Below are 13,722 nucleotides of genomic sequence, written 5' to 3' on the forward strand. Positions count from 1 at the left end.
CAGGAACATGGTATTCAGAAACATATTTTTCTTTGTTGGTGGGGGTATTTATTAGTCACTTCCATCTTTTAGGTAGCTCGTAAGTAACGCCTCCCCTGTACTTACCTCAAACATGATAACAGAACACAGTTAGACTTGGCCTGGTTTATTAGAAAATCATAGACATCTTTAAGCTACAAAAGGGCTTTTTTTCTCAGTAAATACAAAATTATGTGTCACATATTTTACCTAAACAAGTTGCCCTACCAAATATCTGATAGAAACGCAACAAATTGGCATACTGCCAGAAGCTAAAAAAAAACATCAAAGGCCTGCACTTGAGAGCCCTAAAGCACTGAGAAAGATATTTGAAGACTTTGCTCATTGCTTGTAGGAAAAATAGGAAAACATGCTATCAAAGTGAATGCAAGTATGGACATACACCAAAAAAACAAAAACAAAAAAAATGAAAACCCTACAAGCATCAACAAAGCATATTTTCTAATAATTTACCAAAAGACATTGGCAACATTTGCAAAACCAATGCCTTAGTTTTCAATAATTTAACTTTATCAAATTTCTCTCCAACTTAAAAGTTTGTCAAATAAGTTGAGGCCATAAACTACTGTATTATTCAATTGTAGGGGTGTATGCTAACTACACTAAATAGCTCCCTAGAATGACTTGATTTATCATACATGGAAAGAAGGTTCTGACCTGGATCGGCTAAGTGACACTCTTGTGCTTTTTTCTATGGTCTTGAATGGACTCCAAACTTTTCGCATCATGAAGTTCACAAGGAACACGAGCATAAGTCCTGCTAGGGCATCCACACCATAGTGATGATTTGAATAGAGAGCTGCCCATGTTATCCAGGCGACATGAAGCATGGCAAACTTCTCGTTGATCCATGGACCACAGACTAAGATAATTGCAGGCCATGCCACATGCAGGGATGGGAATGCACCAAACTTGACTGGAGAAGCGGAGTATATGCTATGGAAGAATGGCATTCCAAGGATTCCATCAATTCGATGAAACCCAGCCTCATTAGCTCCAGCTTTCATAAGCTCTCCATTTGTATCCCAGACTGCAGAGTCAACAAACCATGGCGGCGTTGTTGGGAACAACAACTGAATTATCACTGCTACTAGATTCACCCATCCTGCACACCACATAAAGGGAAACGTGCCCTGAATTGTCCTTGTGCAGAACAACTTGTAGACGGCGAAAAAGAATGGCAATGGGAAGTGAATGAGGTATGGGACTGCTGCTACAAAGTCAAATACAGGATTGGAGAATGTCTTTAGTATTTGATGGGGATAGCAGTGAAACACCAATAGTTCTAACCATGGCAAGAAGCTAGAGTTGGGCTTGATGATTTTACTCAGTCCTGTGGATTCACGAATGATGCGGTAATTTGAGTAGATGAGGAGAAATGAGATGAAAGGAAGAAACGCAATTATCATCTGCTTGAAAGGCACTTTCCGTAATTTGCTAGGAAGGGTCTCCAGCCAGGAGTAAAATTCAGCCTGCAAAAAAAAAAAAAAAAAAAAAAAAAAAAAATGAGCTATTATTACTTCAAAGTCTGGATTACTTTCTAAGTGGGTGTTTTGTTTATTCACACTTGGCAGACATAATTTTCTTCACTTTGCATAACAAAACCCTCGTTGTCAATGGGATAGAAAAGCAGCTGACTGCAGTAATACCTCATTGTTAATAAAAAAGATTTCATGGCTACAGCTTGGTAAAACTTGTTACTTTAATATCACACTAAATAATGTAACAGAGCCCAAGTTTTTTTTACACTACATATAAAATGCAAGGAATTTTACAAGCTACTAGACATAGTTAAACAGGTGCTTCAAAGCACAGTCAGGCAAAACCAAAAGCAGTGAAAATGGAATAAAACAGTAGCCTTTGACCTATCCAAACACTATTTCGTATCGCAATAGGCATCCCAAATATTTTTTATTTACAAATTTATTGGGAGGGGTATTTCTTTAAAGCTACAGTAGCTATTGGGATATTCTATAGATAGTGAAAACACGAAAGACGGGAATTATGATTTATGAAAAGGATTTTTTTTTATTTTAGCTGCTCTAGCGCGAACGTGCATGGCTAGATTTCGTTCCAAAGTCCAGTTAGATTGGGCAACCTCACAACTTTTCATCACAAAAGCTACTAGTCCTTAGTTGCGAAAAAAATAAATAAATTGGCAGATAAAGTCAAGAATATACACACAGAGGTCACTGCACGACGCTTCGTAAGCTTTAATAAATGTTAAAACAATGCTTTTTTAGCGTCGAAACGTGTTATAAACACTGCAATGTAACCCACAGGTCGCGAAAGGGCGTGTTAGCAAGACACTTGCAAAGATACGAGTATTACACTCATCAACGATCGGAGATTGCGTAAAACTAAAGTGCAGTTGCACAATAAAAAAGGACTTCAGACCTCAGCGCTGAAACCGATAGGAGATCAGATTCATAACCAAACAAAAAATCAAATTCAAATCGAGGACACGAAAGATGATTTAGAGTACACAATGAAATCGGCGGGTACATAAATAATGCAAAATAGCCAAGCTAAATTTAACGTCTCTGTTAAATCCTGTATTAAATCGCGAAAACCAAATGCAGTTACATTGTTGTAAGTAATATGAATATTTGTTAAGTTTATCTGCAGGATGGCTGCGTTGTTTTGTAAGTCAAAGTCCCTGAATGAATGAAAATTACGAGCAGAAGTCGGCGTGTCGAAATTTCTAGCTGTTGAGATGGTCGCGCGGTTTTACGTGTGAAAAACATACCTGCTTAGCTTCAGTGTAGAACTCAAATGCTTCCTTCAATGATCTAGCAAATCTGTTCCATGTTACCACAATCTAGAGAAAGAAAACAAAATTAATACTGGAACTATAAAATGGTGAAAATTTACGAGGGAATGGGAACGAGCGACCATTAATTACTACACTACTCGTAAATCAGCGAGAGAAAGAGGAGAGACCACTAGCATTTACAGCAAAACAAAACAGAGTACTCACCCGTCCAGTTTTATAGTCCTTTAAGCGAAGTTTGTCTTCTTTATAATGTTTAATAGTCATCTTTGCGACGAGGAAGTGTTAGCCAACAGCTAATTTATGCAGTTCTCAAGTTTTGTGCCACACACCACTGAAAACCCCTCTTCGACGAGTATAACGTTGTCTTTATCGAGTTTTTGGTTCACGCAAACGGTCTATTCCCTGTAGCGTTTGTCAGTGCCAATTTCTTGGACAAATCCCAAAATAAACAAACTTGCCGATCGACGGATTTCCACGTTTCAACGGTCCGAGCTCGGTTGTGGCGGGTAGATTGGGGCGGTTAGCGTAGTCCAAAGTTTTGGTGTAAAATCCCACAACGATTTGGTAAAATACAGTCAGAAAAGTTAACCGAACCGTAGTTAAGGTTCTTGTCTTTGTGTAGAAACTCAAAAGAGGGTTGCAATAAGTTCTCAGTTGATGAACAGAGCGACTTTCCAGCCACTTGTTCCTGCACGTTTACGACTTTAGTGCTCCATGTTGGAAGGGGAGGTGCTCTTCAGCCGCGCGGCATGATGGGAAAACTGAGAGTTGCTATGGTGACTAAGATCTCGTCATCTTCTGGAATAGACGCTGAAAGATTTTGTGGCCCACTCATGCCCATATATGGCGAAACCACTTGACCCATTTTCACGCAATACAAGAAAACCCGGGCAGCTTGTCTCAAGTTTGCGACGCCGCACGTGAAAAACAAAACAAAAACCGCGTTACAATCAAACAAAATGTAGAGGACATCCCACAACTCCTTGAAAAAGAGCTAGAAATAACTAATGTATGATGTATGTTCAACCGCGCTATGTTATTTTATAAAGTGGTTTGGATCGACAGGGAATCAAAAACACAACAGTCTCCTTTTGATTTTTTTTATCGCACAGCTTGCGCCGTCTATTCGTATAAAAATAAACAGGAGGCTTTTTTTTGTCTTCTTATTTTACTAGAGCTGACATCGCAGCAAAGATGCGATGCGCTTCGGCGGCGAAAGGAAAAAAGACAATGCGTGTAACGCAAAGCGGCCCGCCCGTTAGCCTAAATGACACTTATGTAATTATAGGAGCCAGACAAGCAGAGCGTTCACCACTCTATTAAAAATTCCTAGCCGAATACAAATAATTTCTTTTGAGGGATTGACATTGTCCTGGCCGCAAATATTGGTGATTAGTTTCTCATAATGAAATGTCGCGAGTTATTATGAATGTCATTCTCTATACAACTATTTCAGATAAGGTTTCACTCGGAGAATGTGTGTATCGTAACCCTGATTCATGGGTATCAAGTGAATAAACAAGGAAGCGTAAATAAAATACAAATCCTAGGTTTCTTAAGCTGTAGAGTTCTTGTTTATGTTCTTATGAACATTCACATAGCTTTCAGATAGAAGGATAAGCCGTTTAAACACTACCCATGAACCACCGCAGGTTACGACACATGAATTCTCGAGTGCAACCTTATTTGAAAAATGCGCTAATTTATTTTGTACATGATGTAAATCTGGCTTTCAACACATTTTCAAGAGGTGGATCCAGAATTCAAAGGGTGTTTTCAATTTATCAAAACAATAAGTCTTCCATCAAAAGTCTGCAATTGAGACGATTATAATTTTTGTTTGAAAAGGGTAGTAGCTTTGTGTTAAGAGGGTAACACTAAGTATGATACTCTAATACGCTTGTGGCCCTCTGTAAAAATCAATCAAATTACAATTTGTTTTAACAAAAAAAAGAAGATGATATTCAAGGTGATATATATAGAAAAGCCCTCTCTCCTAGTCCGAGGCTTGACATGGGAGATTTTTGGCGCATTGCAGCGCGGAAAGCTGGAAGGTTGTTTTATAATTTCGTCGCTGTCAGCCTCAATATTCTTCTTCCCTCAAGCTCACCCTACGAACCTAGAAAGTCACTGTTGAAATATTGGAACTGCATTCAAAGTTCTCTTGAAAAGAAGGGAACATTTCGTCAGATTGTTCTAAATATAAAAACAGTTCCAGAGAAGGCTAGGACACGCGTTTGCTATAAAACGGACTACACGCTTCTGTAACTGTTTTCGGACCAAAAATAATAATCACAAACATAATCTTATACCGCATTCACACCAGCACTAAAACCAGTTTAAAGGTGGTTTCATTAAACTGGTTCAAAACTCAGTCTCCCAAGAGTGGACAGAACCAAGAACAAAAGTGAATAGACTGTGCTGTACATGTTACTAAGCGATCATTTAGCTAGTAAGAATTCAACACAATGAGAAACTTGACAGGTTATCAGGCAAAGAAAAACCTTGTTTAACTAAACATGATTTAGTTAAACCACTCTAAGCATTGAGGGTTGGGCACATATCTGTTTGCATGATCTCCTGGCAGCTTTCACAAATCATGCAGAGTGATTTTGTTTCATAACTGGCCAAGCCTTAGTCATGCGTTACAATAATATCCGGTTTTGTACGTGCTCATACGCAAGTGACTCGTTATTTTTAAGGATTAACGGATGGGCCTGCACGTGCGGCTCCCATATGCAAATCGTTATTATTGAAGACAGGCAAGATATTTTGCATATTGATATTCGCACGCACAATGTGCCATTAGCTTATTAGGTTATAATATATCCAATCAACCGACAGTTTTCTAAATGAATAATTTCAGTTTATTTTGCACTACTTTTGGGTAGTCTCCCCAAGGGCGTTGGGAACAGAGGTTGTTTCGTGAATTAGATAGAAAAAGGCATTCTAGACCTGGTATGACATTTATCTATAAGCCGACTTTTTTTTAAGCTAAATCCGATAATAAACGTCCCGTGGGGATACTGCGGCATAATGGCATAAAAAAAATCGTTTTTTGTCCTTTGTGGGGTGGTCAGTATTTTATCAGAAAACTCACAACTGCCACCTCCTCCCCCCCCCCCTCCCGCAAAAATGAGGTCCACTTTTTGGGGTGGTGCGAAATCCAAGTTACTGGCCTGAGTGCCAGTGTCACCGGGCATTCGTTCGTCGCGCCTTCTGGCGTGCAGCTGTAAGTACCTCAGGCACCGAGTGTAAAATGTTCAGGACTGGATATTTCACTGCTACCGGATATCCCTAACCGGCTTTAGTTTAAATAGTGTGTATTCCACTTTTCTTTTGAAAATCATCATAAAAGTTAATCATCTGCGTAGAAGTCCTCGGTTTCACCGCCATCAAAGCCTTCTCGAAATGCCGAAGTTCAACAGACTCCGCTTGTATATTCTCCTGCAACGCTGCCAGGGCAGCCTCTCTGCACACAGCCGCGATCTCGGCTCCGGAGTATCCTTCAGTCCGCTCAACCAGGTCCTCCAGGTCGAGAGATCCTTCACAGGGCGTGCGCGCGAGATGAATCTCGAGAATGTGTCTACGCGTATCCCAGCAGGGGAGGGGTACGTAGATTAGTCGATCCACCCTGCCAGGGCGCATTAGCGCCTTGTCGATCATATCGGGCCTGTTGGTGGCAGCGATAAAGATGACGTCTTTGAGTGTCTCCACGCCGTCGAGTTCGGTCAGCAGCTGGGTGAGCACCCGGTCGTTGACGTCACTACCGCCAGTGGAGTTCCGCTGACCAGCTATGGCGTCGAGTTCGTCAAAAAAGACAATGGAAGGAGCGGTGGCGCGAGCTTTCAGGAAAACCTCAAATGAAATGTAGATGTAAAAAATCAGTCAACAATTTCATAAGTATCGTAATTGTCGATATCACTACCAACCTGTCGTATATTATAGCTAAGCGCTACCGACAAGTGCTGTCTTTCTCCTCTTCGTCACTGTCCCCCTTGGCTGTAAAGCACGGGGCACAAAAAGTCCCCTCACCCTCCCTCCCCCAAATAGAGAAGATGACCAAGGCCCCCCATGCTCGAAATCCCAGTGGTCTTTGCGGGCGCTCCCCCAAGGTCTTTACCGCATTTTCGCGGCCTAAGAAGAAGAGCGCTGGGATGCGAGCATGAGGGTCACCCTCCTAGCTTAAATCTGTGTTGATACGGCAAGGACCTGGCATGAAAAACAAACCGATAACTATGATCACCATCGTTGCCTAGTTGTCTTCAACACTATAACAATGACAAGTTCATAACAGTAAAAAAACGAAACTTGGAATCCGGAATCCATGCTACTGGAGTCCAGAATCCACACACTAGAGTCCGGAATCCAAGACTTAAGCGAAATCCGGGATACAAGAATTAGTACAAAAGTTATTCGAACAAATCGAATATGAAATGGAATCCGGAATCCACGGGAAAACCCCACATGGAATCCGGAATCCACACACTAGAATCCGGAATCCAGAAACCTTTTGGAGTACCTGTCATGGGGCGACAAGTATAAAACAACGATATAACAAGTTTATGAGTAAAACGGGTGTAGCACAAAATCAGCATTTTCTTGTCTTGTGCATGGACGTACATGGCAGATAATTGCATTTTTTGACACCCCTTGAAAGCAGATGCTGGCCACGCCCTACTGTCAATCATCTCACCTCACGCACGGCTTTCTCGGACTCCCCCACCCACTTGCTGAAAAGCTCCGGCCCCTTGATGGCGATGAAATTCAGTCCGCTTTCTGTGGCGAGAGCACGCGCTATGAGTGTCTTACTGCAGCCAGGGGGTCCATACATCAAGATTCCCCGGGGTGGTCTGATGCCAAGACGCTGAAACGCCTGAGATATGTCAAGGATAATAATAAATAAAGAGTATAGATTTCGAGACAAAAATAGAATAAATAATAACATCAAAACAAAACAAAAATAAGTAAAGATTTGGACGAGGGAAGGACACTTTGGCATATATCAATATTCGAAAGAGTTGCTAATAATGTATCACCGTCAAATGCATTTCGCTGTTTTCCAGAAAACCTTTCCTTGCGAACGCCAGTCCAGCGAAATACAAAGAAGAGGCCTGTGCTAGCAGGGACGCATTAAAAGGCATGGTTTCTTGGTCTTTCAAGGGCACGATCGCTCGCACAACAAATAAAACTGGCCAATTTGCTGGTCGGTACAGCGTTTAGATAATTCTACTGAGACAGCTTAAATTAGTCGTGACAACTGTCACATTGTTTCCATGGCTACCCTTATGAGTGTATAACCACGCCCAGGTGCCTACAGAATCATATCGGCCAAAGACCGGGATAAAACGATTTTATACTGCACCAATTCGCACCTCGGGGTGTTTGAGGGGCCATTCAACTGCTTCCTTCAGCTTCCGTTTGATCATCTCGTTGCCCCCAACATCACTCCAGTGCACCTGTTTTCGAGAACATTAGAATATTAAAAGGGTACCGTATTCTCTGGAAAAAGCGCCCCGGCACTTATCAAATTTTTCGATTCTCAGACGGGGCGCTTATTTGGGGGAGGCGCGTAAATACGATAGCCTCTCAGAAATGAGTCTCAGTTATAAGGTATGGAGGTTTGCTCTCTTGAGTCATAAAATGTCATAAAATAATACTATCACAAAAACATCGATAACCGCAAAATCAAGATTACCTTTGGAACTTCTAGGGCCACTTCTCGCATAGCGCTTGGTCGTACGCAACGAAAAGCGGCCCTCATATCCTCACTAGATACCAGTAGCTCCCGTTTGATTCGAGCGTCTCTCTGCTCAAGAGACTGGGATGAGCCGTTGTCATGGTTATGGAGCGATCGCTTGAAGGCGTACAGGGACGCTTCTTTGCATGCTGCCGCAAGGTCTGCTCCAACGTAACCGTGTGCGCTTTCAGCGAGACTTGCAACGACAAATAAAAAAACCTTACTGAAGCACGAATACATATAGATTATCTAGCACCATCCCTTTTTTCCCTTTAATGACCTTATCTACCTGGAAGTATGTGAGGACACAAGGAATGTATGAAGATTAAAGATAGCAGTGGGAAAAAAGGGAAACTGAAACACTAAGCTTTCCTCGCAACATTTTTCTTTCGCTACAATGAGCGTTTTTTAAACTGTTTTAACCCAAGAAGCAGATTCAAATTTGTTATGAATGGCTATCCTTTGAGGCTCATCAACAAGTTTTCCATCTAAACAATGGTGCCATCTACTTACAATACCTAAAAAACATGAATATGACACTGATGGTGTTGGTAGTTACCTAGAGATGTCTTCATCGTGTAAACTGTGTGGTACATTCTTCAGCAGCGTGACAAGGATGTCACGCCTGTCCGTGACACTGGGGATGCCAATCTCGATCTCCCTGTCAAAGCGGCCTGGACGGCGGAGAGCTGGGTCAAGTGCATCTGGTCTGTTAGTGGCTGCGAGCACCATGACGTAGGTGTCAGTGGATTTCTGCAAAAGAAGTTATACAGTCGATCTGTTTTTACAAAATGGTTACAACTAGAAAGACTAGGTAGTCTTGTTAGGCATTGTGAAAACAAGAAAATACATCAATACAGAGTTGATGTGAATGCCTATCTGATAATAAGTGGTTTTTCTTACATTTAAAGGTTAGCCATCGGCCCCGCTGCTTACTTTGAATGGGGGATTTTAAAAATGTATTACAACAAAGGGGGAGAGGGCAGAGTTATGAAGAATGTTTGCAATATGTATGGCTCAGGTAAAAAGTGCTTTAGTTGTTGGCTTAGATGAAGGATGATGCTTGAGATGTCAGTAGACAGAAAGGCAAGATCTTATAACCTCAGGGGCCGCAGACCATTTTTTTTATGGGGGGGCTGAAAAAAGAGTGGCGGGAGTGGAAGGGGGGGTGAGGTCTGGTATCACTTCCTCACCCTCAGGGAATTTGAGTAAAAGAGAGCTCATATCTTGTATTTTAGTAAAATACAAAAATTACTAATGTAACAAAGTCTTGTGTTTTTATTCACAGTACGGTTGTCATTAGGATGTGGATTTCCAAAGGAGTAGTAGAAAAATAGCCCAGCTTTGAACACTTATCAAATCCATGGGAGATTCAGCTGAAATTTACACCATAGAACATTATTTAGAATTATTTTCCCTCTTTTTTGAAAAAAAAATCAAAATGTCGGAAAATTTGAAGAAGGTGCTATAGCCCCCCCTCCTGGTGTGCTGCCCTCGAACCTCTCCCCTTTACCCTTCGCTCTTAATTCACAGGATCCTAAGTACTGTTCTTATTGATAGTATATTGCTGTTATAGTCATGACACATTGACACAAATAAGACATATAAACTGCCCAAAGGGTCCAACTCTACCATGTGCATTCCATCCATAAGTGTGAGAAGTGTGGCAACTACTCTTCGTTCAAACTCATTTTGGACCTTATCCCTGCGAGGGCAAAGTGCATCTAGCTCATCTATGAACACAATGCTTGGTGATTTATTCTGAGCCTCTGTGAAGATTTCTCTCAAGCGTGCTTCAGTCTCACCATAATACCTATGCCAATTAAAAACAAAATGAAAGCGGGGGTTGATTCCAGGAATTCTTGTAAGGCACCAATATATAAAACATATGGCAGGAGGTAAATTTGTGCAATTTAGCTCCCATGTATTTGAAGAGAGTTTGGTGCCGAGTGCCCTGGATATTCCATTGGATGGCTTGCCAAAAGAAAAGTACAAAGAATAGTACCATCTTTCCCAAGTGAACATGTTATACCTGCTATAAGCTATTAATTATCACCTGCTGAGTACTTCAGGGCCATTGATACAGAAGAAGTGAACCCCAGTTTCATTAGCAACAGCCCTTGCAATCATGGTCTTGCCAGTACCAGATGGACCATACAACAGAATGCCTCTTGGAGGTGGGACCCCTAGGGCAAGAGATATATGCGTTTATGGTGGTATTGAGAAGCTTCAGCAATTTCTTGTATTTGTTAGGGGAGAGAAGATTCTAGTAACCTTTTCCTTGTTAAATTCAATCACTATGGGAAGGGGGGAAATGCTAACCACAAATCCACTGCAAAATAGGTACTGTATTAACCTGACGCACCTGCGTATAAGACACACCCAGAATTTTGATCTCAAAACAGTAAAAAAGTCAATATTCAAATGTTTAAAACTTGTATTGCATGCTACAGCAATTCAAGAAAGAAATGCTGCAAAAAGCAATTTTGCCGTCAAAATCCCAATGTTTTTATTGGTTACTCAAACACGCAAATTACATGCTTATTATGCAACTTAAAAAAATAAAGTGGCATTCCGCATATAAGACGCACATGATTTTGAAGGTCATTTTGGAGTGAAAAAAGTGTGGCTTATACACCGGTTTGTATGGCACAGTATATATCAGAGGGCAAGTGTAGACACAGATAAGCAGGTAGGCTAAGTAGGTAGGCTTTAAATAAAAGATGAATAAGTGCTAATGCAAATTTGAGTTTTGGTTGGGTGTCCTACTGTTGGTAATAATAGAGATGAGTAAGCCAGACATGACAAAAAGCTCCACTAACTCAATATAAAGCTCAGTAATAAATCCAGGAGTTACAACAATGGGGGGGGGGGGGGCAGGCAAAGCTAGGGTTTCAAGAAGGGAGGGGGTTGGATTAATTATTCTTCCATGTATTCTCTTATATTTGTTGTTATTTTTAAGCCAAATATATGAAAACATGGAGGCCAAGGCCAGCTCGTCCCCCCCCTCCTAGATCCGCCCCTTACTTCCTTATGATCACCTCTTGGTAAAAGGTTCTAATCTCCTTACCATAAGCAGTAAACAGTTCTGGATTTGTCAAAGGCATCTCAATCATCTCTCTGACAGCCTGTATCTGTGTTTTGAGCCCTCCAATACTCTGGAATGACACACCCTTCTTGGCTTCAGAGTCCTTCTTTATTACTGAGCCAAATGGGTGAATAACTAAATTAGTTTCCATGGCTGACACATAATTATAAATCAAGTCATTCTGATTAAATCCATTTCCAAAAAACTGATGGTTCTCTGGGGCACCATTGTCTGTAGTTTTGTTTCCAGATTTATGGCATATTCCTTGAGCAATGTCTGTTTTTTCTTGGACATCTAGTTTTTCAAATTCCTGGCACAAATATCTTGCAATGCCTATATTTTTGCTGCCCTGGTCCATTTGTTTACTGTATGAATTGATGTCCTTGTTTGTTATGTGTAACACTTGAAATTGTCTGGGTTTTCCATAGTACAGTAGTTCATAGGTGTTTCCTTCTAGAATAAAATTGCCATCTGAAATGAAGAAAAACTTTTTAATAGGCTGAAAATTCCCAAGAATTTAATTTATAATTGACAAAAGATTCTAGAACAATAAGAATATTACAACATTTTGTATTGTCTTAATACTAACCAAGATAATGCAGGCAATAATCTGTGAATATCTTGTTTAATTCAAACTCAACAGGTTGGCTGATATGAAAGAGACAATTAGTGCTGAGGTTTAAGAGGGTACAAACAGAAATAACGGGAATTTTTAGAGCTCACCATAATTGAATTTCAACCTTGGTTGCGTAAGAGCAGAGTTGAGTGAGTTTTTGGATATAAACAAATTGCCCTGGTGACACCTACAAAGTAAAGACAGTAGAAAGAAATTAGTCAAGTATTTAATTAAAATGAAGTGGAAGAAAAGAAGAACAAATAGAATGCTTATATCACTAACCTTGCAATTTTTTAGTGTTATAGATGGAAGTGCTATGCCTAAAAAAATAAAATGACATTATAAACTTATATTTGTTTTACATTTCACTATAGGATATCGATTTCAAACTTACAGTCAGGTGTGACACAGGAAGATGGCCATGCTTTACAAATATCCTGGAGAAAAAAAAGATAGGTAGGTTGATTTTGAGTTGATATAAACAGTATTAAGCAAATAAGTATTCTAATTAGGTAACTATATAATCCATTCAATATTTATATATTTAGGGGAGAGCTGAGAACTTCACAACAAAGCAGCAGAGGTTGATAGTTAGGGTGGTTATACCTCAAGTTTTATCACTGGAAAAGAGGGGCATGTATTGTATGATCCTAACTTTTAAGTTTCCAAAAGTTTAACTTCCCTGGGAAAGCATGTGTGTGTGTGTGTGGGGGGGGGGGGGGGGGGGGGGGGGGATGGTGGGAATATTTTTCACCTATTGTCATACCACAGAATTGGGGAGCTTGCAGCAACCATCTTCTTTGGCAGCTATGCAATATGTTACCTTGTTGTGATTGGATGACACTATAACAGTTGCGCCAATAGCAATGCCGCATCTCTTCATGGAGTGGACACTGATCAGTAGCACATCTTTATTCGATGACGGTGCGGGAAACTTACTTTCTGTACGTAAAATGCATATCCAATCAATCATTTAAATCAAGCTAGAAAGATTGATTTGCCAAACCTAATAGACAGAGATTACGATTAAGAATTTGTAATCTCACCTGTGAGCATTTTAGAAGTTGTTTCTACAGCTGTTGCATGGAAGATGTCGTGTTGTATGAAGGGCTCTTTGGCTCCATTGCATTTGGGATCACACAACACGGTATGTTCATCAAACTGACGATTATAAATATATCTACCGCAGGATTCACAAAATAGCCAAACTTCTTGCTTTTTCTTAGCACTCATCTTCCCTCAGACACTTTTTCTAATGCAACATAATACTTTATGACTAATCTAGTTTACCTTAGAAATTGTTGGAGTGATACAACAGTTTGTAATCTATCGAGTATATTTGTTCACGCACGTGCTGTATCCGCTGTCGTTCCGCAGGCGCGAGTTTTGCGTACAACCGCTGATATTTCGTGGGCGCATAATGATACTCCAGATGGCGGACAGATATTGACAAAAATATCGGA

The 13,722-nt window shown here is 40.6% G+C and overlaps 2 protein-coding genes across 2 annotated transcripts; both read right to left on the reverse strand.

The window, feature by feature from the left end:
- Positions 1-129: 129 nt before the first annotated feature.
- On the reverse strand, positions 130-3,162 carry LOC5510614 (inositol phosphorylceramide synthase). Its single transcript, XM_001631018.3, has 3 exons — positions 3,020-3,162; positions 2,789-2,860; positions 130-1,511 (listed from the first exon to the last, which is right to left on the reverse strand). Exons 1-3 carry the CDS (start codon positions 3,077-3,079, stop codon positions 672-674), a joined length of 972 nt encoding a protein of 323 aa, XP_001631068.1. The 5' UTR covers positions 3,080-3,162; the 3' UTR covers positions 130-671.
- On the reverse strand, positions 3,063-13,645 carry LOC5510615 (ATPase family protein 2 homolog). The gene is made up of 14 exons (XM_001631019.3): positions 13,306-13,645; positions 13,083-13,201; positions 12,654-12,696; positions 12,542-12,579; positions 12,367-12,446; positions 12,233-12,291; positions 11,626-12,114; positions 10,612-10,741; positions 10,188-10,368; positions 9,115-9,308; positions 8,514-8,751; positions 8,191-8,274; positions 7,512-7,691; positions 3,063-6,673 (listed from the first exon to the last, which is right to left on the reverse strand). Exons 1-14 carry the CDS (start codon positions 13,490-13,492, stop codon positions 6,128-6,130), a joined length of 2,568 nt encoding a protein of 855 aa, XP_001631069.2. The 5' UTR covers positions 13,493-13,645; the 3' UTR covers positions 3,063-6,127.
- Positions 13,646-13,722: the final 77 nt, after the last annotated feature.

This window comes from Nematostella vectensis, chromosome 10, assembly GCF_932526225.1.
Source record: "Nematostella vectensis chromosome 10, jaNemVect1.1, whole genome shotgun sequence".
NCBI lineage: Eukaryota > Metazoa > Cnidaria > Anthozoa > Actiniaria > Edwardsiidae > Nematostella > Nematostella vectensis.